This window comes from Ursus maritimus, unplaced genomic scaffold, assembly GCF_017311325.1.
Source record: "Ursus maritimus isolate PB19 unplaced genomic scaffold, ASM1731132v1 scaffold_7, whole genome shotgun sequence".
NCBI classification, from domain to species: Eukaryota; Metazoa; Chordata; class Mammalia; order Carnivora; family Ursidae; genus Ursus; species Ursus maritimus.
This window is the reverse complement of record NW_024426885.1, coordinates 34,146,810-34,170,302: the sequence shown is the minus strand read 5'-3', so window position 1 is coordinate 34,170,302 and position 23,493 is coordinate 34,146,810. Positions and strand designations below refer to the sequence as shown.

At 38.5% G+C, this 23,493-nt stretch overlaps 1 protein-coding gene and 1 long non-coding RNA gene across 2 annotated transcripts in view; one reads left to right on the top strand and one right to left on the bottom strand.

Annotated features, from left to right (window-relative positions):
• The window catches only part of CPEB3 (cytoplasmic polyadenylation element binding protein 3), a 178,373-nt gene that overhangs the window by 130,031 nt on the left and 24,849 nt on the right, over positions 1-23,493 (bottom strand). Inside the window, exon 2 of the mRNA XM_040624688.1 lies at positions 14,712-15,721. Coding sequence (XP_040480622.1) covers positions 14,712-15,710 — 999 coding nt within the window. The 5' untranslated portion in view covers positions 15,711-15,721. The remainder of the gene's footprint in view (positions 1-14,711; positions 15,722-23,493) is intronic.
• On the top strand, positions 15,247-19,997 carry LOC121101298. The gene is made up of 3 exons (XR_005833288.1): positions 15,247-15,381; positions 16,280-16,416; positions 18,534-19,997. It is a non-coding gene; the product is annotated as an uncharacterized LOC121101298 (long non-coding RNA).

Below are 23,493 nucleotides of genomic sequence, written 5' to 3'. Positions count from 1 at the left end.
GTGCTGTAACACTCAACCTAATATGGCGACAGATATTCAAGAAGTGGAAATACCCTTATCCATAGTTTAAGAATGAGAATAAGCAACAGCACTTTTGACTTCTTTAACTTCAAATGATAAAATTCAGAAAGCAGCAGTTTGGTGCTCTGGAAGTACCAAAAAAAGAAAGGGGGGCAGGGAGACAAACCATCGTCTTTTCTTCTTCCTAAACCTTTTAATGGATAGGGACCTCTACGAAGAATGCTGTGAGCAACACAGTGTCACCAAGTTTTAGCTGGGGCAAAACCATGTAACGAAATAGAAAGATTAAAAAAAAAAAAAAAAAGCCTAAAAGTAGATACGTTTTAAGCATAACAGCTTGTTCTCCTTCATATCCTCTACTCCATCAGCACTTGTGACATATTTTCCTTTGAAAGGTTTCTCACAGTTTTACCTTCCTAGACATGTGCTAAACCCAAGACAACTATCCATGATATGCCTTCTCACCATCTTCCCTGACCCCAAGCTGTACTGTGGCAGGCACACACATTTCTCCAATCCACCTGCCTGGTCTTTCTAAACATATGTTTTTATTGTCCCACTGCTGTGATCTTAGTCCTTCAGGGTTCCCATTGTCTGCAGTAGAATCCACATCCCTAAACCAGATACTGAAGACTGTCACTGTCATGATAAGCATCATCAGTATTAGTCTAATTCTGGACTCCATTTTGTATCCCTACTCCTAATTTACTTTTATCTCATCTTTCTCACCTACTTCTAATCTATGTTCTCTTGCAGTGTAGTATGTACAAACACATCTTAAATGCTTTTTTAAATCAAGTAGAATCTAGTAAATAAAAATGCATTGGTTTTTTTTTAATCCTAAAAAAATTCAATCCATCCTTATCTCCCAGTAAGATCTAAAAGTCCCCCACTCTAGTCAGGAAGCTCTGCTCAATAACCCCACTTATTGCTCATTTTTCTTTCCTTATTTTGGATTCCCATTCTCTGTAGCCAAATCCTATCTATCCTACAAAGCAGAGCTACAAGGACCATCTCTATCACTTTTTTTTTTTTTTTTTTTTTTAGCCATCCTAGGCCAAATTCTTGCCCCTCCTTGGCTGTTCATGACAACTAACACATCGCACCATCTGCTACTTGCTTTCACATAATACTCTATTGCATGTATGTTAGTTCCTAAGGACAGGATTCAGATAATTTGTGTCATACACAATACCTACACCAGTCCAAGAACACAGTATGTAACTTGTAAACACTGAAATCAAACTCCAGTTAACAACACTGCCATATATAATGCATGTGAATTTCTCTGGATTTAAAAGAAAGAGAAAATATGCAAAAGAATATATAAGAATTTTGCATAGCATTATGGTTTATATAGCTATCTCTATGGAACATAAATCTATAGAACATTTCTTTTCTACATAGGTTGTCTTTTTACAATAACTGAGTACTGTAAGAAGTCATCAGACTAGACCATTAATAATATACACAATGCAAATTATACTGAACACATGGTCTTTGATGGTTTAGAACAAACACGAAGTGTCTTAGAGGCATCATAAATATTATGATCATGCCACAGGAGATTAAAAGATTGGGTTTTGAACTTGCTTATAATATTCCCTAGAAGAAACTTCTTAATATAAATCCCTGGTGTCAGCGTACTTGCCTATGGCTTGCTTGCATAAAACTAGAATATCAAATGAGTAATTGCTTAACTTCCTGGACAGTATAAAATGGCTGCCTTTTTGAATATTTAATTATTGTAACAAAAGCTGAAGCATCCTTTTACCTAGCTTTGTCCTCTTCATTGAAATCTTCTTCGTGTCTTTCAATGTCCTCTGACGTCTCAGCATTCAATACATTCTCTATTATTTATGTCCCTCTGAAAGAATATGTCACTCCAACTCCCTTGTCTGCTTCAACCCTCCATTTGTCCCTCAGTGTGAAGCAATATATTCACTATCAAAAGATTTTTCTTCCTTTCCTCCTCGCTCAGGCCTTACATTTTTGATATTAAGCTATAATTTTCCTTAAGTCTCTGTGTTTCACATTTAACAGAATCTAGGCCTAAATTAGAATATCAAATATCCCCATTGTATTTTAAAATGAAAATCATGTGTTATACTTGCATGATTCACCAACTTTAATTCTGCTCAATAACTTTAAAATAGCTACAAAGGAATAACATTTCTTGTGCTAGATCACACCAGTTGATAGGTCAATTAGGATCATCTATACTGGCAAATAAGTAGAAAGTATGCAGTAAGCTCTAAAATGTTAACTAAAAAATTCTGCTACCTTCAGATGAGCTCATATCTTTGGAATGTTGAGGAATTCAAGGTCAAAATATGATAAAATCAATCTCCCTACCCAGTCTTAAATCTTCTAAAATGCTAAATTCATAAGGCCTTTGAAAGGGGGAGTTTAAAATTTTCCATTCATCAAAGTTTTACTGTTCAATAGCCTGAAGCATTAACGCAATTCATCTGTTTTTATTCTACTTAAAATCAATACAAAGTTTAATCTGACAAACATTGCAAAATAATGTTTCATCAGCATTATAAAATGGTTCAAAGTATTTAGATTGTGTTTTTGCAGCTTAAAGACCAACTATTTTTAACCAGATTTGACTATTTTGATGCTGTCATTACAAAGATTTAAATAATAAAGTCTTTTTCTTTCTCCAGATAATTTTTGCCCTTTGAAAGAGCACGATGGCAATGAAAAGCCTGGTAAAGCTTTAACTTAAACTACCAATTAAAAAACAGCAACTACCTTCCCCAAAACAAACAAAACAGGGTCTCTTTTAAACTAGGTATATGCAAAACATGATGCTGGAAAATACTGAGAACTGACAAACGTTTGGTCAATTGTTCTTACTAGGACTTGATATCACACATCTTAACCTGTATTCCAAAATGCTCTGCTGTTAAAATGCTCTTTACCAACAGAAATCAGGAAATAGATGATGGATAGGTTTCCACACTAGCTTTTAAGTAGCTAACTGGTTACAAAGCTAAACAAACAAACAGACAAAAACCTGGATCAGCAGCCAACGTTGTCTCCATGTGAAACCCCAAGGTCTAATGCACTTCTCTTCAGTGAGTTGTAGATCTATCACAGAGATCTAGGCCAACGGCCCCTACAGCACAAACCCCCAACTTCTACCCCCCTCCCCAAGTTCTACTCTCTCTTCGTTAAGTTACAGTAATAGGAGTAGGCCTTCTAAGGTCATAGCAACAATAAAGAAGTGAATGGGAGAGTGCAAATGTTCCCCTGAGGAGAGATCATTTGTGTATTAGCAATTTCTGAAAGTCAGTATTTCTAAGCTGTACTTCCTAAACCAAAATGAAACAACATCCCTTTCTTGAGTTAAAACTTGCTGGCCCATTTATTTATTAAAATACATAAGCATCTACTATAGTTGAAACTTTGCTTAATTGACTTTCCAGGTTAACCCATGACTTACATCTTCCATATATAAAATACCGATAGTATACTCAACACCTGTTATGGGGATTAACCCATAAACTTCTGTCCTATCAGATAAGCTGAAAGCTTACCTAGAGGTAGTGGGTTTGCCCCCAAGCCTTTTTAATGCCTGTGTCACTGTAATTATGTGATTTAATTTAATATATGTAAACCAATGAAACAAATGCCAAAAATTACTTGTATGATGAAAAGTATTTTTGAATGCTCTACAGAAAGCTTGATAAAAAAGGAGTTGGGACCTTTTTATTTAGAAAGCTTTCAAATTAGAGTTAGGCAGAATTTCTCTGAAAATATGAAGAGGGAGAAAAATTTTATGAGACATCTAAGTTTTTCAAATATTTTAAAGGTTTATTGGGTGTGATGCAGCAGTGCTTTTAATCCAGGATTCTTAACCATTTTTGAGTTATGGGCCCCTTTGGAAATTTAATGAATGGTACATTCCACCCTTTTCCCTAGAATTACAAATGAATAAACAACATACAATTCTGGTGGTTCCTACACCCTGGCCCCATATCCTTTCCCCTCCACCTTTCAAGCTTCCCCAAAGCACATCCCCTTGTGGCTCAATGGATCCTAAGCTTCTAAAGATTTTACCATGTTTATGCCCACTAAAAAACTAAGCACATCTTAGTGTAGCCAACTAAATTCCATAAGGTCTAATCTCGACTTTGTTAAGACCTCAATGGTATTTCAAATTGGCTAATAATATCCACTACCTCTCAAGTGAGTTTATTCAACTTAAAAATAACAGATTCCAGGTTTCATTTCTCTTCTTGCCTGTGATCCTCCCATATGATTGATTGGTTAGCAATTCCTTGTAGTTCTTTGCAATGCCAGGCTGTAACTCATAAACAAGATGACTAATCAGCTAGCATACACTCTAATTCTCAGGGTACAAAAAAATAAAATAAAATCAGGCTAGAATCAGAAAAAGCTCTTGACTTAGAATGGTAGTTATTTCTTCTCTCAGATTTAGTGTTCTAATAAGTAGTCCACAAAGTAATCTATCTTAATAAGGTTTTCCTTCCCACACATTGAGAGTCACACAAAAGCATGGGAGGATAAGAGATGTCAAATCACTTGTTCAAATATTCCCAACACATAGCCTTCCCTTCTGAAGTTCCTCCACTATAAACCCACCTGGCTTATGAGTCATGAAAATTCTAATCTGCCACTATTGAGCATTTTCACCTCTAGATCATTTTCCCCAGCTGCCTAAACCAAAGCCTAGGAGTCATTCTAAACTCCTCCTTCTCCCCTTTTCCCCACATCCAAGCAATTATCAGTCCTTCTAGTCAGCCTCCTAATTTATTTCTCAAGTCTGTCTTTTCCTCTCAATAGCTTTAGGTCCTTACATATTAACTGGCCTCCCTGCCTATGTTTGTCCCTGACAATCTATATCCCAGAATAATCTTTCTGAAACAAAGATGTGATCACTTCACTCACCAATTTAAAAGCCTTAAAATGGCTATCTTTCTCAGTTTAAAAATCCTTCAATGTCCCCATTGGACAAAGCTGAAGGCAAAGAATGCTGGAATGTCCTTGTGCTCTGGCCCCTTTCTGCTTCTTCAGCCTCATTTCTCAGTTGCCTCACCCTGAATCATCTGCTCTCTCAACACACCTTGTTGTTCTTACCTGTATACCTGCTGTTCTCTCTGCTTAAAGCTAATCTTCTTTTTGCTGCAATTCCTACCCCTGCAACTCCCCCCCTGGTCTGCCTATGGAATCCTGTCCATTCAGCTCTAAATAAAGCTTTAAAATGCCCAAAGATCTTTGTGACAGTATTTAATAGTTGAAAACTGGAGGTACCTGGGTGGCACAGTTCGGTTAAGCATCTGGCTCTTGATTTCAGCTTAGGTGGTGATCTCAGGGTTGTGGGATCGAGCCCCAAGTCCAGCTCAATGCTCAGCCTGCTTGATATTCTCTCTCACTCTACCTCTGCCCCTCCTGCTTGTGTGCGCACGCCCTTGTGTGCTCTCTCAAATAAATTAAATCTTAAAAAAAAAATGGTTAAAAACTGAAAACAGGGGTGCCTGGGTGGCTCAGTTAGTTGGGCGTCTGCCTTCAGTTCAGGTCATGATCCCAGGGGCTGGGATCCAGCCCCACATTGGGCTCCCTGCTTGACAGAGAGTCTGCTTCTCCCTTTCTCTCTCTCTGCCTCTGCTCCTGCTCGTGCTCGATCTTTCTCTCTTTCAGAGAAATAAAATCTTAAAAAAACAAACAAACCTGAAAACAACCTAAATCCTCCAAATATAAAAACAATTTGTTAAATTACAATGGCTTTCCACAATGGAATATTATGCAGTAATAAAAAGTGTTTATAAATTTAATGATATGAAAAGCTAAAAAATATGGCTATAAAATTGTTTACACAGAATCATCTCAACCATATAAAGTACATTATACATTCACATAAAAAAGAGATAACTGACAGAAGTGCACCAAAACAACAGTACTTATCTCTGGTTAATAGGATTATAAGCAAATTTTTCCCTCCAGTTTTAAATGGTAAACATGTATTACTTCCAAAATCAGAAAAACTGAAAATATTTTAAACTGTAAAGGCTTACCTGGACATGTCTCAACCAACAAACACACACACATACACAAAAATGTAATCATTCCCTCCTTTGATTCAAGTACACACTCTCTTTGTTGTGTATATTTCACACTGTTATAAACCTTATTACCCTATGTTTTAATTCATGTTTGTCAGGGAGATGTCTGACAGGATTTGGTTCAGCTTTAATCCTCACTGCCTGATCTCAACTAGAGGCCAGTTAAATGTCTATAAAATGAAATTACTTTTACATTGCTAGCTACATGCAAATGACCAATAAAGGCCTAATCAATCATTTTTAAATGTAAATCATTAACACATTCAACAAATATTTACCATATGCCTAAAATAACCCAGGCTATCACAACGCCTGCAGGCACTGCAGTGAAAAGGTCCTTGCCCTTGTGGAGGCTATACTCTAGTGTGGAGAAACAAAACCAAACAAAGCAGCTCATTTCAGAGAGTGACAAGTGTTACAAAGACAGTGTGGGATGAGGGGAATCAGGGAAGATCTGGCTAAAGACGTGACATCAAAGGCATATTGAAAGATGGTGCATGACAAGAGGCAAGCAGGGATAGCAGAACAGAACTGGACGTGGTGTCAAAAGACCTAAGTTTCCATNGTCATCCACTAGTCAGGTAATCTCTGAGTCTCAATATTTCTAAATTAGAAATGACAATCCCTAATTTACAAGAACATGTAAGGATTAAATAAGATAATTTACATGAAAAGGGTGAGGCCAGCACTTGGCATTCAGGGTTCCCTGTGGGGTTTTTTGTTTTTTGGGGTTTTTTTAGCTCTATTTGGACAAGAACATCAAAAATAATACAACACCCAAAAACTGGAGTACATGGATTATGACTGTGAGTGAATATGTCAAAAGAAACTCAACAATGTCAATCTTACCCCTTTGATCAAAGAATTCTGTAATAGATTTGTAGTAATAAAAATACTGCATATGCTATCCTTCTTAACTATTTATCTGAACTCAGGATTCTATTGATTACAATTGCTTTAAACAACAATGTGGCAAAGAGTTGAATAGTCTCCCCACAAAATCAAATGCAAACACATAAAAACAGATTCAAACAGATTCATATCCAAAAATCGTCTCTCAGCCTTTCCCCACAATCTCATAAACATTACTGATCTTCACTATTTTTAATCCCCTGCAAACCTCAGTTATATTTTTCTGATCCAAAAGAGGAAAGGAAATTTTCCACAGCAGATTGCAAAAGAGAGGGGCTGGGCACATTTACTTCTTGTCCTTTTTAATTGCTGTGTATCTGAAACCTAAGAACTAGGTCTCCTGGACTTGGAGTAGGGGGTTAAATTGTCAGATCATGAAAACGTTTCCTCTGAAGTATTTCAGTCCCTTATTAGTTCCCCAAACCCACCATATATTTAAGATAGAAAGTGTTTTGCCCTTTACCTCTCTGCTTTCCAATCGTACCTTCCTCAAATGAATGACTGATTGAATGGGCCTACTACAACCTAAACACTTAGACCAAAGAATTCTCTTCTTAATATTTCTAAGTGCTATTGTCAGAATTATTCAGACCCTCATTCTGATCAGTTCTAGTATTAATAACTTGATTTGAGACATCAGGAACAAAACAGATTACCATGACAGGATAAATTAACTCCACAAGAATGAGTTGATTAACATTGAGTAGGTAAAGGAAAATTTAACTCGTAAGATGCAAGCCAGTGTTCCCATCTACTGGCTGCCAAAATCTGTTATGTCAAAACAAGAACTCTGCTTGCTTTTTGGCATACCAAACCTGCAAACAGAGTCACAGCCCAGAAACTATCGGATGTCCATTAAATCTGGGAACACAGATAATATTTTCTATTTTTACAAATTGAAGATGTCCTTTATGACGTTACATACATTCACGCTTCCACATTCTACAGACATCTTGTACAGAAATGGTACAATGTCAAATCTGTCTCAAAAATGTTAAAAATACTATATTGTAGAAAAAACAAAACTATAGTACCTTGTGTTTAAATGTTTATTCAGTCATTTAATGAGCAGCTACTAAGTGTCAGGCTTGTGAACGTCTAGACACTGGTTCATTTGGTAGCACTGACCATTTAATTAATTGCATTGAGTTACTAAAGAGAGGGAGTTATTTTTTTTCCTCTTGTACTTGATCTTGACTTTGAAATAAGTCTGAATGCTTAAGAAATGAAGATATTTGGCTGTACAACAGTCTTACCCACACAAAATTAGTACACAATGTTTCCTTCCCTTCATGTGTATTAATTCTATGATCATCTCAAATGATATAAAGGCTGTTTGGTGCCCACTTCTGTTTCTCTCCTCTGACGTATGCCAACAAGGGTTCATATCATATATTTATTATTTTTGAGGATTATATAATAAAGCTTCTGGGGAAAGAAAAGTAGGCTTGATTCCAAGATACTAATTTAGGGTATTATTTTCATTTAGTAGTACCTTTCTATTTCAAGTTAAGTCAAAATGCAAATATTAGAATGGTTTCACATTAAGAAATTTACATGCCCAGCAACTGTAAAGAACACTAAAAGATAGGAAAACTAAATGTAACAGAACCAAAACATAACAGATCCCCCATACAAGCCATTTACAAGGAATAAGGACCAGCTGTGGAAAATTCCTTGTTAGGCTGCATACTACTGCAAACACCGCAATCTCTCCAAGAAAGCCCCTCTGAAGTGGTGGCCATATTTCCCGATTTTCAAGATCCAAACTTGTGACTCTATACTGAATTCTACCTCTGACAACCACACTGGCCTTACAGAGAGCCAGGCATCATCTTCCAGAAAGTGGTGATAAGGAGCTTCAAATTACAGCCTTTTTAGCTCCAGAACTACCAAAATCAGCATTGGTAGCAGTCTGGAAATTAAAAGTTTAAGCATTTCTCCCATAACAAATCAAATGCTCACAGAACAAGGAAAATGCTTACACTTGCATTGGTGAGTCAACCATAAGCAGAAGCAGGTAGTTACAAAAAGCAGGTAGTTAACTGCCTTTCTAGGTCAGGTAGTCACCATAATATACAAAGAGCCTTTCATTGTTCTTCCATTCCTGCTGGACACATCTTTCCAGCCCCTCTCCATCTCCAGATGCCATCAACTAGTGTTTAACTCTGAACTACTGATTATCAACAATATTTCCTCTATTAAACTCTGACTATAATTAGAGGTAGTTAGGTAGGCATCTAAGGGCCATAAGAGTACCTAATTTTCTGAACACTTTGTACGCATTCTCTCAAAAGCAAACGAAGACATGTGCTCTCTCTCCATTTTTGCAGACTGGGAAAAAGAATCATTTGATAAATGACATGACTCAATCACCAGTGACAGAGCTGTGGCTTTGACCAGTGTCTTTCTCATTCCAAGCTTCATGGGCTGTCCACTACTCTATGCTCCTTTCCATCTCTCTCCTCTGTAAAATCCACACAACTTAATCAAACTTTTCATATTGTAGAAAACAAAACCATAATCTTCTGACACTTGTGAATCAAAACACTATAAAACTCACCTGAGCAATGACAAGTTCCAAATGGACAAGCATTATACCTTATGTAGCCCTTGAAAAACAGCAAAGTAGACCAACCAATGGAGAAAGCTATTTAAGTAGAAAACTGTGTTGTCCAGAATATCTAAAAACACTACATTTCTGAGGGTATACTTTTGTATCAACTCACTGCAAGGTCATGAAAAGTTTGAAGCTAACTACTTTTCAAAATGCAATTTTGAGGCATACAGTTTATATTATTAGATTAACGTTTCCAGTAGCATAGAAAACCTTCTAATATTTCCTAACCAGCCCATCTCTTAAATAGAATATAGATAATGTGGCTTTGTTGGCATTCACAGTTACCATGCCATAATAGGCTCTGAAAGTTTGTGGGGTTGGGTGGACCTTAAGTGGTTTTGCATTAGAGCAGTAGTTAAGAAACCAACTACAGAAGAGTCTCCAGTTTTAAATCTAGGTCATACTATCCTTGGTCAAAAGTAAGCATAAACTAGACAATTTATACTACTTCCTAAAAAGATGGTTTACAAAAAAAAAAAAAAGGAGCATAGACTGGTTGAAAATATTACTGTTTCCTCAAAATTTATTATGAATAGGTGTATTTATTTTTTAAAATAATCTATATTCCTGGGGCGCCTGGGTAGCTTAGTGGGTTAAGCGTCTGACTCTTGATTTTGGTTCAGGTCATGAGTTCAGCATCCTGACATCCAGTCCCACGTTGGGCTCTAAGATGAACATAAACCCTGCTTAAAGATTCTCTGTCTCCCTCTCCATCTCCCCTTCCCCTCCCTCTCCCACGCTCTCTCTAAAAATATATAATAATAATAATAATCTATATTTCCATTAATTCACGTAAGGAATTTGTTCCTCTGTTATAGATAACCCACTAGCAAAATTAACACTAAATTACAATTAACTAGACTTATGCCAGAAAATATGAAATCTGTATAATCACTTTAAATTTGAGGTGAAGGAAGAGGAGAGGGATAAAGGCAGAGATGCAGAAAGAAAGCAAAACATAATTTGAATTTTTTTTCCAAAAATCGATATTCAAAAATACATAAATTAGGTAAATAAATAAATAAATAAAATAGGGGAATATATTGACTACTGTTGCAAATAAGTGGTAGTAAACGTATGAGCACCGTATTTTTCTTCCTCCATTTCCAACAATACAGATTTTTTAAAAAGCACTATTTTCAGGGTATATCATAAGGTCAAGTACAGATTCAGCCTTGTCTCCTGCTTCTACACTACAATGTTAACTGATGTCCTAGAGTTATTATACTCAGGGTATTACAGTGGAGACTTAGCTCCAGAGGCAGACTGCCTGGGTTCATATCCCAAACCTGCCAGTTATCGGCTGTGTGATCTTAAGCAAATAAAGTAAATGTATTAACACTCAATTTCTCTATCACTATAATGAGTGTTATAATAGTCCTAAGCCTCAAAGGAGTTCCAATGAGGAATTATAACTGAAGTGTTTAGCACAGGGCCTGGCCCATAAGTAAATTGCAGGTCACCAAATTGTTACAGTAACCAGAGGATACCTTCAGACAGAAAAAAAAGACCAAATGACACTATAAATAAACTTACAGATATTCAGAGTGCGCTGTATGAAAAATCAGTAATCCATACTACAAAATCATGCAGAACCTCTGGTCACCATTACAATAACAATAATTGTAGCCCAACGTTTATGTGGTACTTTACCATGGACCAAGCACTGTGCTAATATGCAGTTTCTCACTTGAATTCATATGAAGCAAGGAATTATTATTATTCCCATTTTACAGATGAGGGTCAACATGTATACATAATTTGCTCAAGATTACAAAGCAAGTAACTGGCATAGTTGAGATCTGAATTTAGACAATCTGCCTCCATAGCCTGCTTCTGACAGAAACTACCCACCTAAACTTGGGCAAGGAATTTCACATATTGGGATTTCAATTTCCTCCTCTAGAAAATGAATAGAGTGGTGGAACAGATATTCTTAAAAGTCCCTTCTAAACTCCTCTGGACAAAAATGCTATTTAAACCCAAATTCACTACATATAGAAAACATCTCTGCTTTGGTCCTTTTACATACCTAGGCTTCTCGGTCTTATACAAATATAGAATGATGCATATTTATAATTCCCCCAGTGGATTGTCTCACTGTTCCTGAGCCCATTAGTGGGAGATACATCACCAAGAGGCATCAGCCAGACAGAGAACCTTACTTGATAGTTCCATAACTAAGTCCCTTTGAATGGAGCCCAAAGAGAACCTGACTTAAAATGAATTCTACCTGACACCACGAGTGCTACAAGGAAGTTATGCTCACACATCAACAAAATTAGCCAAACCCCTAGGACTGGAGCTATGTCACTCTACCTCTGAGGACCTCAGTTCCCTTGTTTACAGATATGAAGTGGTAAACCTGAAGGAAGCAGCCACCCCAACTCAGCGAAACCAATCGACTTTGTTAGAATTGAGAGAAGGGGGTAAGGAAATGTATGGTTTGGAAAAGCACATCCAAATACAGTTATTGCTTTTACAATATAAACCACAGAAATAAAGCTCCAAAAAAATCTATTGTGTTGGAATGCAAAAGAAAGTGAAACAACACTGAGGGGATATGGATTTTACAAATACATATTAAGACACAGTAGAGCAGGTCACTGTTGCAAGATCCTTTTAGCTCAGAGTCTGTAAAATAGTCTCCAGGACTACTTAAAATATTTCCTCCTTTTCATAGAAAAATGATTTAAATAAATACACGAACATGTACAATTCTAAGCACAAGACTCAAGGTGTTTTGTTTTTGTTTTTTAAACATATGTGATACACTTAACACAAAGTCTTATAATATTCTAACCCCAAACTAAAACACAACCAGGTTACTTCTAATCTGGTTCTAATATTGCTTCAAAACCCTGAAGCTCCATTTTAAGTAAGGCAAAGAAGTGAGACATAAAGTCCATGTAATTTTTCCTGAGGCCAAATATATAAAGCTCAATTTTTAATAAAATCTCTCCTCCTACAAGTCTCTTGGCCATCTTTGCCTACTCAATAGCACCACCAGGGACGAAAAGACAAGAAACCAAACTCAAACCAGTCTGTCTGGCTCTCATTAGCATCGCTGGTAAATTGCTCAGAAACAATTGGCAATCCATGCACTACTTGTCAATATCAGTTTGGGGGAAATTTTATGGATTTAATCTCTCCCCAGCCCTCACTTCCAGAGACAATTAATCAAAAGCTAGCTGTATTCAGATTCAGTGCCTAGAAAAAGGTAACTGATGTCTACACCATCAGCTCTCACCCCTAAAACTCCCGCTCAGATTTTAGGTTATCTTCTAAGCCTGGGCTTGGATAGGGAGCATCAGAATAAAAAGAGGAACTGCTGGAAAAAAGAAGCGCTCTCCATCCAAATGCAGCCTCCCTGTTCTACGTTCTCATCACAAAAATAAGCACATAGAGAAATTCCAGAAATCAGATTCCTCCTTTTCTCTACCAAACTAATCCCATCTTGCAGTGTCTCTTCATTTTATCAAGACAAACTAGAATGGAAAGAAATACACTTTAATATTAAAATCATCCATTCCTAAAGGACCCCTGTGAAAATTTGTTAAGATCCTCTCTCATGAAAAACTCTCATATACACAATTTACAAGTTTCATGGACCCCCTTGAACTGTCAAGGTTAAAAATCCTTGCTGTAGCCTAGAGAATCATGTGCTTCTCAATAACCCTCTCTCCTTCTTCATGGATGGGAGCCACCCCAAACATCACATCTGAAATGTAAAGAACAACAAAATGAAGGTTCCAATTGCACCTGATGCTTTCAAAAACCTCTGTCAAATTTCGGTTCTGCCATTTTTTAGCAATGCTCAAAAGATTTGTTTCATTTCCTTGACCACCCTGACTGGGTCTATCCAAAGCCCTCCTCTCTCCTTCCTTTCTTCTCTTCTTTTTTAACTGAGCCTAGAAGCTTGTACCCAATCAATCTGTAAGTGAAGGATAAATGTTTGCCTGAGAACAAAAGTCCCCAGTGAACACTCACCCTCACCACCCCTTTCCAACTCAAGATGTTCAGGACACTGCCAACCGATGTGGCTGTGGGCTGGATCAGAAAACAAGAACAGAATAAGGACACTCCATTCAACCTTTTTGTCTGGGGCACTTCCTGGGTTTTTCACTGGTATTTAACACCAAGACACAAGGCTCATTTTTCATTAAAGTTGCAAGACTTTCACTTTGCCCAGTTTCAAATGGTGTAATTGATCTGTACTGTCTTCTTAAATAACCCATCTGAAGGACACTGCAGCTTTAAATATTTCAGTGCTAGCTAGCAAATAGACTCCATTGCAATATGGCTCTGAAGGTCGTGTCCTATTGTCTCTTTGCTCTAGAAAAAAACAATGTCTAAGTCCTTCTTCTAGGTAACATAGGAAGGGTTACCCCTAGAATTTCCACTTTTCCAACCAGTTCCCTAAGGAGTTTGGGAGTTTATTGGAATCTCACACTCATAATTTTCCCAGCAGGGGCAATATGCTGATTGCTATTAATGATGCCAGCACCTTAGTGAGACATAAACACATGTGTTCACATTAGTTTAATTGAGCATATGCAACTGTCTGAAATAGCACCACTCAAAGGCTGTTAACCTCTTTAAGAATAGGCCCAGCGTAGTTTGGGAGTGGATGGCTTTCAGGAGGCACTCTGAACCCAGGATTGCATAACCTGAAATGTGTAGCTACTTAAAATGACAGGAATCTCACCCTACTCATCCTGGGACCAAACCAGCACTTTGCCATACGCTTGCACCTTTACTTCTCAAAGAGGGTCAAAATAACAGGCACATACACGCTAAAGGAAAAACATACCAAAAGAAAAAGGCCCTTTTCTGTCTTATCAGGGTGCTTAAATACGATTCCTCAGTCACAATGTTCCCCCAATCTTGTCCCCGGTACCGGAACAGCCCCGGTGAAATGGAGGCTTTGGAAGCGGACAAGGGAGTTGGACATCGCTGCCCTTTCTAAAGAACAAAAATCCGTGGACGATTAAATGGCAGGGAAGAAGGGGCACAGGGAGTGGGGTAGAAGGAAGGTGTGTGCAGGTGCACTGGAGCATTACCTGAAATGGCAACAGATTGTTACCATTATCCGTCCGGAAAGCGTTATCCTCCATCCAGGACTTGGAGGTGAGCGGGGCCGCACGAGGGAACTTGGGCGGCGCGATCACATTGCTGGAGAAGGGCTTTTTGAGCGGCGAAATGGGGTTGAGCGGAGAGGGCACCCCGACGCCCACGCCTACGCCCACGCCGACTGCCCGGCGAGGGTCCCGGCCCGCCGGCAGGCCGCCCCACGGGTTGGACGGCGCGCTCCAGGCGGCGTTCACACTCTGGTGCGTGTTCCAGCTGGACGAGGCGGACGAAGCGGCAGCTGCGGCCGCGGCGGCTACCGCAGCCGAGGACGAGGACGGCTTGCTGGTCATGATGGGCTGGTGGCCGTACGCCGCGGCGGCACTCCTTTGCGCGTAGGGCGCCTGGCTGGGGCTGGCGGGCGAGCGGCGCTGCTGCGGGGGCTGCGCCTGCGGGGGCTGCGCGGGCTGCGCGGGCTGCGGCGCCGGCGGTGGCGGCTGCTGGTGGTGCTGGGTCTGCGCCAGGCCGATCTGCGGAGAGAAGGTGCCTCCGAAGACTGGGTTGACATGGTGCGGGAAGTTCTGGAAGAGCATGGTCCCGTTGACTGGGGTGATCCCCTGGAAGAAGCTGTCCTCCACCGCGTTCGTGGTGCCCGTGGACCAGGTGCTGCCGAAGGACGGCGACAGCGACGCGCCCGGCGCCGCGGGCTCCTGCGGCGGCGGCGGCTGCTGAGGGGGCTGGTGGAAACTCAAGCCCGGCAGGAGCGGCGATTCCATCTGCATCTTGTCGGGGCCGTTGGGGGCCGGCGGGGCCGCGGCGGGGCTGAGGGCCGGCACTGCGCTGCTGTCCTCCGGCTTGGGGGTCTCTGAGGAGAGGGGCGTGGACGGGGCTTCGGCTGCGCTGGGTTCGGGCTGGGGCTGCTGCTGCTGCTGCCGCTGCTGCTGGGGCTGGGGCTGGGTTTTGCTTTTGTCCATCAGTAAATCATCCTGCATGGTTTGCGCAGCTGAAACGGGAAAAAAGAGAGACGCGTTATTGTCAATGTGATCGTTAATGCCCCTAGCTAAAGCGGGCGGGTGTTTTACTTGCGAAAATCCAGTGCCACTGCTACTAGCCAATTGCAATGCAAATCCATAATCTCCCATTTAGAAGAACAGGTCGGGCTGGGGATGGGGGGGGGCGGTTCGTGCAAGATCTCTAAAAATACTGTGAGAGCGTCTTCACCCTTTCTGATGTCTTGGTTCCTTTTCTGTATTAGTGAGAGATGTGCTTATAAGACAGAAAGACAGCAATTTCGCCACGTCTCTTTTCCCTTCACCGGAACTCAGAACGTTCACCCTGCAATGAGAAACTGATTCTGGTTCCTGTTTTTTCCCAAGCACCACCCTCCCCCAGTTATTTGCATACGTCAATAAATACTGCTGCGTCCTTCAGCAAGGTTAAAAAGACACCGCACACGACCCTTTCTTCCCCCTTCCCTGCTCGGCACTTTAAAGAAACAGCAGTCTTATCCCTCTTGATTAGCAAACTGCCTTCTTGCGTTGATAATTGTTTCATTTAGCAGCAGCGAACCACGAGGGAGGAAATCCTTGGCATTTGTTAGGAGGACTCAGCTGCACAATCATTCTCTGGCCTCCCAGTAGCTGCAGCTACTCCATTTTGTTAGGAGACATTTAAAAAAAAAACACCGTTTTTAAAGAGGTAAGAATCTACTGAAACGTTTGTAAACGCTTGCTTCTTGTTACACTCTAAGGATTAGGGTTTTTCTGCTTATTCTCCAATCTTCTTGTCTCCAATTCTGCCATACAAGAAATTTCTTGGCTTCTCAGCGGTTCAGGTCTCAACAGGAGCCTGAGAATTTCTCTGCAGCGTGCAGAAATGTTCTGGTTGGATTTGAGGTCAGAGAGAACGAAAGACAGAGACAGACTGACTGTGAGATGGGGTGGGGGCGGAGCTTTAAAAAAATCCCCCTGAGATTTAAGTACAAAGTCAAGATACTTCTGGGGTTGCCAGATTTTCATTTTTGAATCCTCCTGATGCTGCCTTGGTCACAAGACTTCGGCAAATTTAGAATCCATTCTCTTATCACTGGTATTAGCAATGAGAGATTATGGTTTGAAGACCCTGAATTACCATATGCTAGCAAAAGTGTTAAAAATAGCATAGTACAAAGTCCCAAATTCTCATACATTGTAATTATAGAGCATTGCCATCACTGCTTCATTTAGCCATATAAGGAGCGTATGGTATTTTCCATCTCTCATAGAAGGGCTATATTCACCTCTGCCATACAGCCTGTTTTCTCATTCAAGGATGAAAATAGTAATCACTCAAAATCAGGAGATTTCCATACACATAGTTATCACTGAGTTAGCTTGTCCTTTAGAACATGTTAATTGTTTTAAATATATGAATATTACAGTGCTGAGACCCTAAAAACAAATATTTTGAGATATTAAAGGAGCATATAACCAAACAATTATTTTTAGATGATGATTCAGTAGAATTGCAACAAAGTTATTAATATATTTAATGCAGTTACTTAATTAACTCAGATACTTGGAGAAGCATCCTTCCCAGAACACTTGTGAAAGGACATTCAGAATCACACAGAAGCTCTGCCTTTGGACATCCTCATGACAACTGTTATAAAATAAATGTATTGGAAAATGGAGATGCCACCACTCTTAACTACTATGCAAAATATGTCAGATCAAGAAATGGGATTAAAGTAGTACTATTTTATTAAAGACTATCTTTAAAATGGTTAATCTTTAATTTTAAAGTTTCATACACAAAATAGTAGGCTCAAGGAAATGCTTCATAGCCACCTCACTCTCTTCTCTTCCCTCCCCTTTTACCCCGCACTCAAAACCCAGCCCAACATACCTCACAAATTGCCAGCTACTACCAATAAAACCTACGTAAGATTGATTTGATGTTCCTCAGTTCCCTTGGTCTAAAACAATGGCTTTGATCAGTATTGTAAAATATGACACAAAGAGGCAAGCAAAGCTTAGATTCCAACAGCACAAAGTTCTATTGCTGCCAAAGGAAATGGTCATAGAAAGAGACATTTTCATACTTGGTTTAAGCAGTGCTGCAGTAAACCATTATAATAATCTGGGATCTGAGTTGCTTCCAGTGGGCTAGAATTATCTTTACAATAGCCATATCATCATGGCTGAAATATGCATTTGATTATAATTTTAATATCACTCAGCTTTCCCGATGTTTATATCGATGCTTTTTGTTAATGCCTTCAGTTTAAACCACATGCTCTTGATGGAAAAATTAATGCTATACTATAGCAAAAAAAGCTAAAAAGTAAGCTGGACTCAATCTTTTGTGAAGGCTATAATTAATATATTTATTGAATTTAAAAATTTTTTTATCATACCAGGAACACCCATTTCTCTTCTCAACACTCCTTAAAGATATAAATTTCACTTTCTGCATAAATTCACTCTGTCAAGGTCAAGACCCATCTTTAATAAATAAGATCCTTTTAAACAAAAGGAAAGCAATAGATTAAGATAACATTTACAAAGTTAATATGCAATGTCTCTCGGTAACTGCTTGTATAGTTTCTTTGTATGTGTTTCTTTTTTTCTTTTTTCTTTTTTCTTATTTACAGCAAAGTCCGAGAAATAGATACCTCCTTCCCCTCCCCCCACCACACACACACAATAGATCTTCCTTTACATGCAATCACCCAATCTCAAGTAACAAATTCTTAGTAGCAGTTACCTTTGAGTGTCCAGTTTTTAAGGATCGATAAAATTAAAAAGTGTACAGTATTTATTTTCTTCTTTCAGGTTGATTATGTGACCGCTCTGGCAAAAGCACTTTGACAACTGTAAGAAGAGAGGGCATGCGCACACAGGGAACTGTGGGGGCTGAAGTCCTTCACTAGGTACTCTGCCTGACTTAAGCACGTTCAGCCAAGGAAAGGAGGAAGCCTCGAAAATACTGATTCCAAGGGGAAGCGGTTGTGCCCGGATTACATTATATTTTCCTACCAATCTGAATCACGAATTGTTGAAATGAAAAGGGAGAAAAATAAACTGGTTTGTCTACTTGATTTAGGAAGCCAGGTTAAAAGAGAAACTGGATTGAAGGACTCAAAATAAATAAACCCAGCAGAGCTACCTTAAATGGTATTAGAATGGTAATGACTGGGTAGCCAGCAATAGGAACCCTACCGGAGCAAAAAGAGATTGGGGTGGGGAGGGATTAGAAAAGGAGGAGGACTACAAGGAAAAGATAAATACTTAAAATCTGACCATCCTTCAAAGAAACATTTTTAGTATCATAGAATGAAAAATACCTTAATATTAAATGTGATATTAACCGTGGAGATCAGGTAAAAATAGGTTTCAGTCACAAATTTCTGACATCTTATCCACCAAGATTTCTTTGTATTTGAGTTTTCAATGAAGGCACAAATCACTTAAGATTCTACTTGATATGCTCTGAATCAACTCACCTCCTTATTTTACTTGTCAAAATGAAAGTTTACTTTGCATTATTCATACAATGATCAATCAAAAAAAATTCAACTCTTTTAAGCTAAAATAATATTTGGTGAAATATTTAAAAATAATTTGACATTTAGTGTTTCATTGCATAGGACAGTGACTTCTTTATTCAACACAAAAAGTAAATACAATTTCTATTTTTCAAAAAAAAATTTTTGGTGTATATTTTTCCTATCTTAACCTCATGACTCCAAGGCTAGAATCTCACAACATATTAGCATCAACCCTTATTATCCATAGCTTCTGAGAGCAATAGTTCAACTACCAGTTTGCTCACGTAGGCAGAAGATACTACTTCTTGTGGGATTTGGTTCAACGCTATTCACCCAAGGGGTTCAGAGTAAATGTCAGTTGATGACTATGCTGATTGAACTTGGAACTAAAAATGTTAAGCATCATTTAAAACTATCTTAATTCTCTATTTCCTTTCTTCGCCAATTAGAATTTAAAGAATTACCAGAGACTACCAATTTGCAGCATTAGTGGTCTTTGTTTCTAGTTATTTCTAAGGAAAAAAACCAAAACAATTTACAAATTATTGTAAATCAACCTGTGAAACACTCTTTTTAAAAGAACTAAATGGCCTTCTTATTCCTACTGTGAACTTATTTTATACTCCCCATTTTTCTCTTCCTCTGCTCTCCTAAAGAAAGCTTCACTTCTGCCAATGTGCTGTACTTACTATTTGCATTCCAGAGTCCCTCAGGATCACTCAAGGTTAATCTTATTCCTGAAGACCTCCTTAACCTACCAAACTTCTACATTTTCAAGTACATCAATTAGGTACCAAACAAAAAAAGTTCCTTCATAAAAACCTTACAAAGATTTGTTTTTAAAATATAATTTTTAAAATGATTTATAATTAATATGGCAAGATTTTATTGGTAGAAATTCTTGTTATTCAGGTGTGCTTGAAAGTGGTTTACTTGGACATTTATTTATCCACCTGACCCCAAGTGCAGGTCTAATAATAATTCACACAATAAAAAAAAATAAATAAACTTTGGCACCAACCCATGATAAACGGCAATCAGTAATTATTTGCACTGCCCATACTTAATGTAATCTTATTATATGAAGTAATTTCTGCTCTTCCTTTGCTAAAATGAGCATTCAAATCTAAAAAGAAAATGACTCAGGGCACCTGGGTGGCTCAGTCGGTTAAGTGCCTGCCTTCGGTTCAGGTCACTATCCCAGGGTTCTGGGATGGAGTCCAGAGCTGGGCTAGGGCCCTGCTCAATGGGTAGTCTGCTTCTGCTTCTCCCTCTGTTCCTCCCACACCTCCTACTCTCTCTCTCTCAAATAAATAAAATCTTTTTTAAAAAAGTAAAAAAACAAACAAACAAACCCACAAGAAAATGACTTAAACATAAATACCAAGATGTATAAATACCAAGCAAACTATAAATTACAGGATGACCCTCCCCCCCCCCAACAAGGATAAAGACCTCTACTGAAATCCTGTTTTTTATTTAACCAGAAAGGAAGAACTTTCTAAATTTTGTCTTCAGGTCACAGAGCTTAACCATATATCCCTTTGAATAGTCATGGAAAGCTGTAAAAATAGACTCTGCAGAGTTAACTCACTGGGATATACATGGGTCAAGTACATCCTGCTGGCTTTCTTCCCTGCCTTCCCTACTTACATCTCTAGCACAGGGTTTATGACTCCTGGGTAATTGGTGGTTGCTCCACAGATGTTTGCTGAATGAATAAATGAATGAATGGATGGATGAAATATAGTTTTTGATTATCTAAAACAGCCAAATTTTGAGTAAGTATTAAATTATTCTCCCTTTAGAAGAGCAATTGCTTTTTCATCAGCTGCGTGAATGGATATGGAAAGGAGTGGTATAAAACAGAAAACCATTTTTGGTTTTGATCCTTAGGATGGTGAGCACTATCTAGATCATTTGATTATCATTATGAAATAACAGATACTCAGCACTAATTGAACAAGGAACTTTGTTCCCATCTAAGAGTTTACAATCTAATAAAGACATCCCCACCCCCAAAACTGCTTAAGTTCACAATAGCACTCAGAGCTAAATCCAGTGGATGTTTTGTCAGTCTTGATCTTGCTTGCTCTTGCAGCAACACTGACTAACTGACCACACTTTCTGGATATATCTTCCCTTTGCTGCCTTCATGCTGTCTTGTTTTGTTTTGTTTTTTCCACATTTGGGGTTATGTGCCCTCTGGCATGCTGGTGCTCTCTCTCACTAGCTCTCAGTCTTCTTTGCTGACTTTAAATATTGAATTCCTCAGGGCTCTATCCTAGGCTGTTTTCTCACCTCACTCTGTGTGTATGGTTTTCCCAACTCTAAGGAAAGGACCAGGCCTGTCATATTGATAGCTATATTCCCAACATCTATCACTGTGCCTAGCACATAAGAAGTAGGCATTCAGTAAATATTTGTTGGATTAAAGTTACATTTATGTGCAAAGGGCCAAAAATGCCAAGGCAATCTAGATGGCAAAAAATAATAAACCTAGAGGACTCACACTACTAGATATCAAGACCTATTATAAAGCTATAGTAATTAGGGTGTGGTATTGGCACAAGGATAAGCAAATAGACACATGAAACAAAATAAAAAGTCCAGAAACAGATCAAATATGTATGGTCACCAGATTTATGAAAATAGTAACACTACAGTAGTGAAAGAATTTTTTTTCAATAAAGTATATTGAAGTCAACTAAATATCCACATGGCAAAAAAGAGACTTTCACCCTTGCCACAACATACACAAAAATCAATTCCAGATGGATTGTAGGTCTAAATGTAAAAGGTAAACAATAAAGCCTTTAAAGAACATAGGAGAATATTTTCATGACACTGGCATAGGCAACAATTTCAACAGGTCACAAAACCATTAACCATAAAGGAAAAATTTAATAAGCTAAACAAAGTAAATTAAGAACATCTGTTTACCCAAGGACAGTTTTAAGAGTGAAAACTCATAGAATGAGAGAAATATATGCAATATGTACATTTTTCAATAAAAGATTTGTAATCAGAATATAAAAAGGACCCTTACAAATTAATAGTAAACATCCCAAAGAAAAAGGCAACTGACTTCAACCAAAAATATTCAAATGCTCAAAAATACATGAAAAAAAAAGCATATGAACACCTCACTAATCATCAAAGAAATACAAAATAAAACCAAAAATGCTAAAATTGGAAAAGGCAGATAATACCATATATTAGCAAAGATGTGGGAACAACTCATTCTCAAACACCGGTGGTGGAAGAATAATATAATTATACAACCACATTACAAAACTATTTAGCAGGATCTATTAAAGCAAACATTCAGGCACACATGGGTAGTGCAGTCAGTTGAGCATCTGACTCTTGGTTTGGGCTCAGGTCTAGGCTCAGGTTGTGTTCTTGAGGTGGTGGGATTAAGCCCCATGGTATGCTCTTGCTTATACTCTCTCTCCCTCTCCCTCTCCCCCTCCCTGCTCCTGCATGTGCGGGAACATGTGCGTGTGCACACGCGCTCTCTCTCTCAAATAAATATTTTTTAAAAGGCAACATTCATACACCTTATGACCCACCAATTCTGCATCTAGATATATACCCATCAGAAATCCAAACATGTTCACCAAAAGACATATTCAAAGCAGCATTAATCAGAAATAGCCCACACCTGGAAACAATCCAAATATTCATCCACAAATGGATAAGTAAATTTGTGATAGATTCATACAAGGAATATCATAAGGCAAAGATAAAGAAGAGATTATTACTCTACAGAACTACATAGATAATCTGCATGAATACAATGCTGAGTGAAGCCTAACAAAAGCAGAGGACATACTGTATGATTTGACTTACATAAAGTTCTAATAAAACTAATTTATGGGTTGGAATTCACCATAGTGGTTAGCTCTGCAGAGAAATAATGATTGGCAGGGGATTTATAAAAGGGGACTGCAGGGATTCTGGTGATATGCTCTATTTCTTAAACTGGATGCTGTTACACAGGTGTATTTACTTTGAAATTTCAGAAAACTGGACACTTACAATTTATGCACTTTTCTGCATTTTTGTTATATTTCCATTAAATTTCTAAAACTTACATACATATATTTGCAAAGACTGACTTCTGTAAGATAAAGAGAAAAAATAGCACAATCTGGCCAAGTAAAAAGAAGAGCCCTAAGTCTAGGTCATGAAGCTAGAAAAATAAATGGAGGGGGGGTTCCCTACATGCCAAGCCTGTG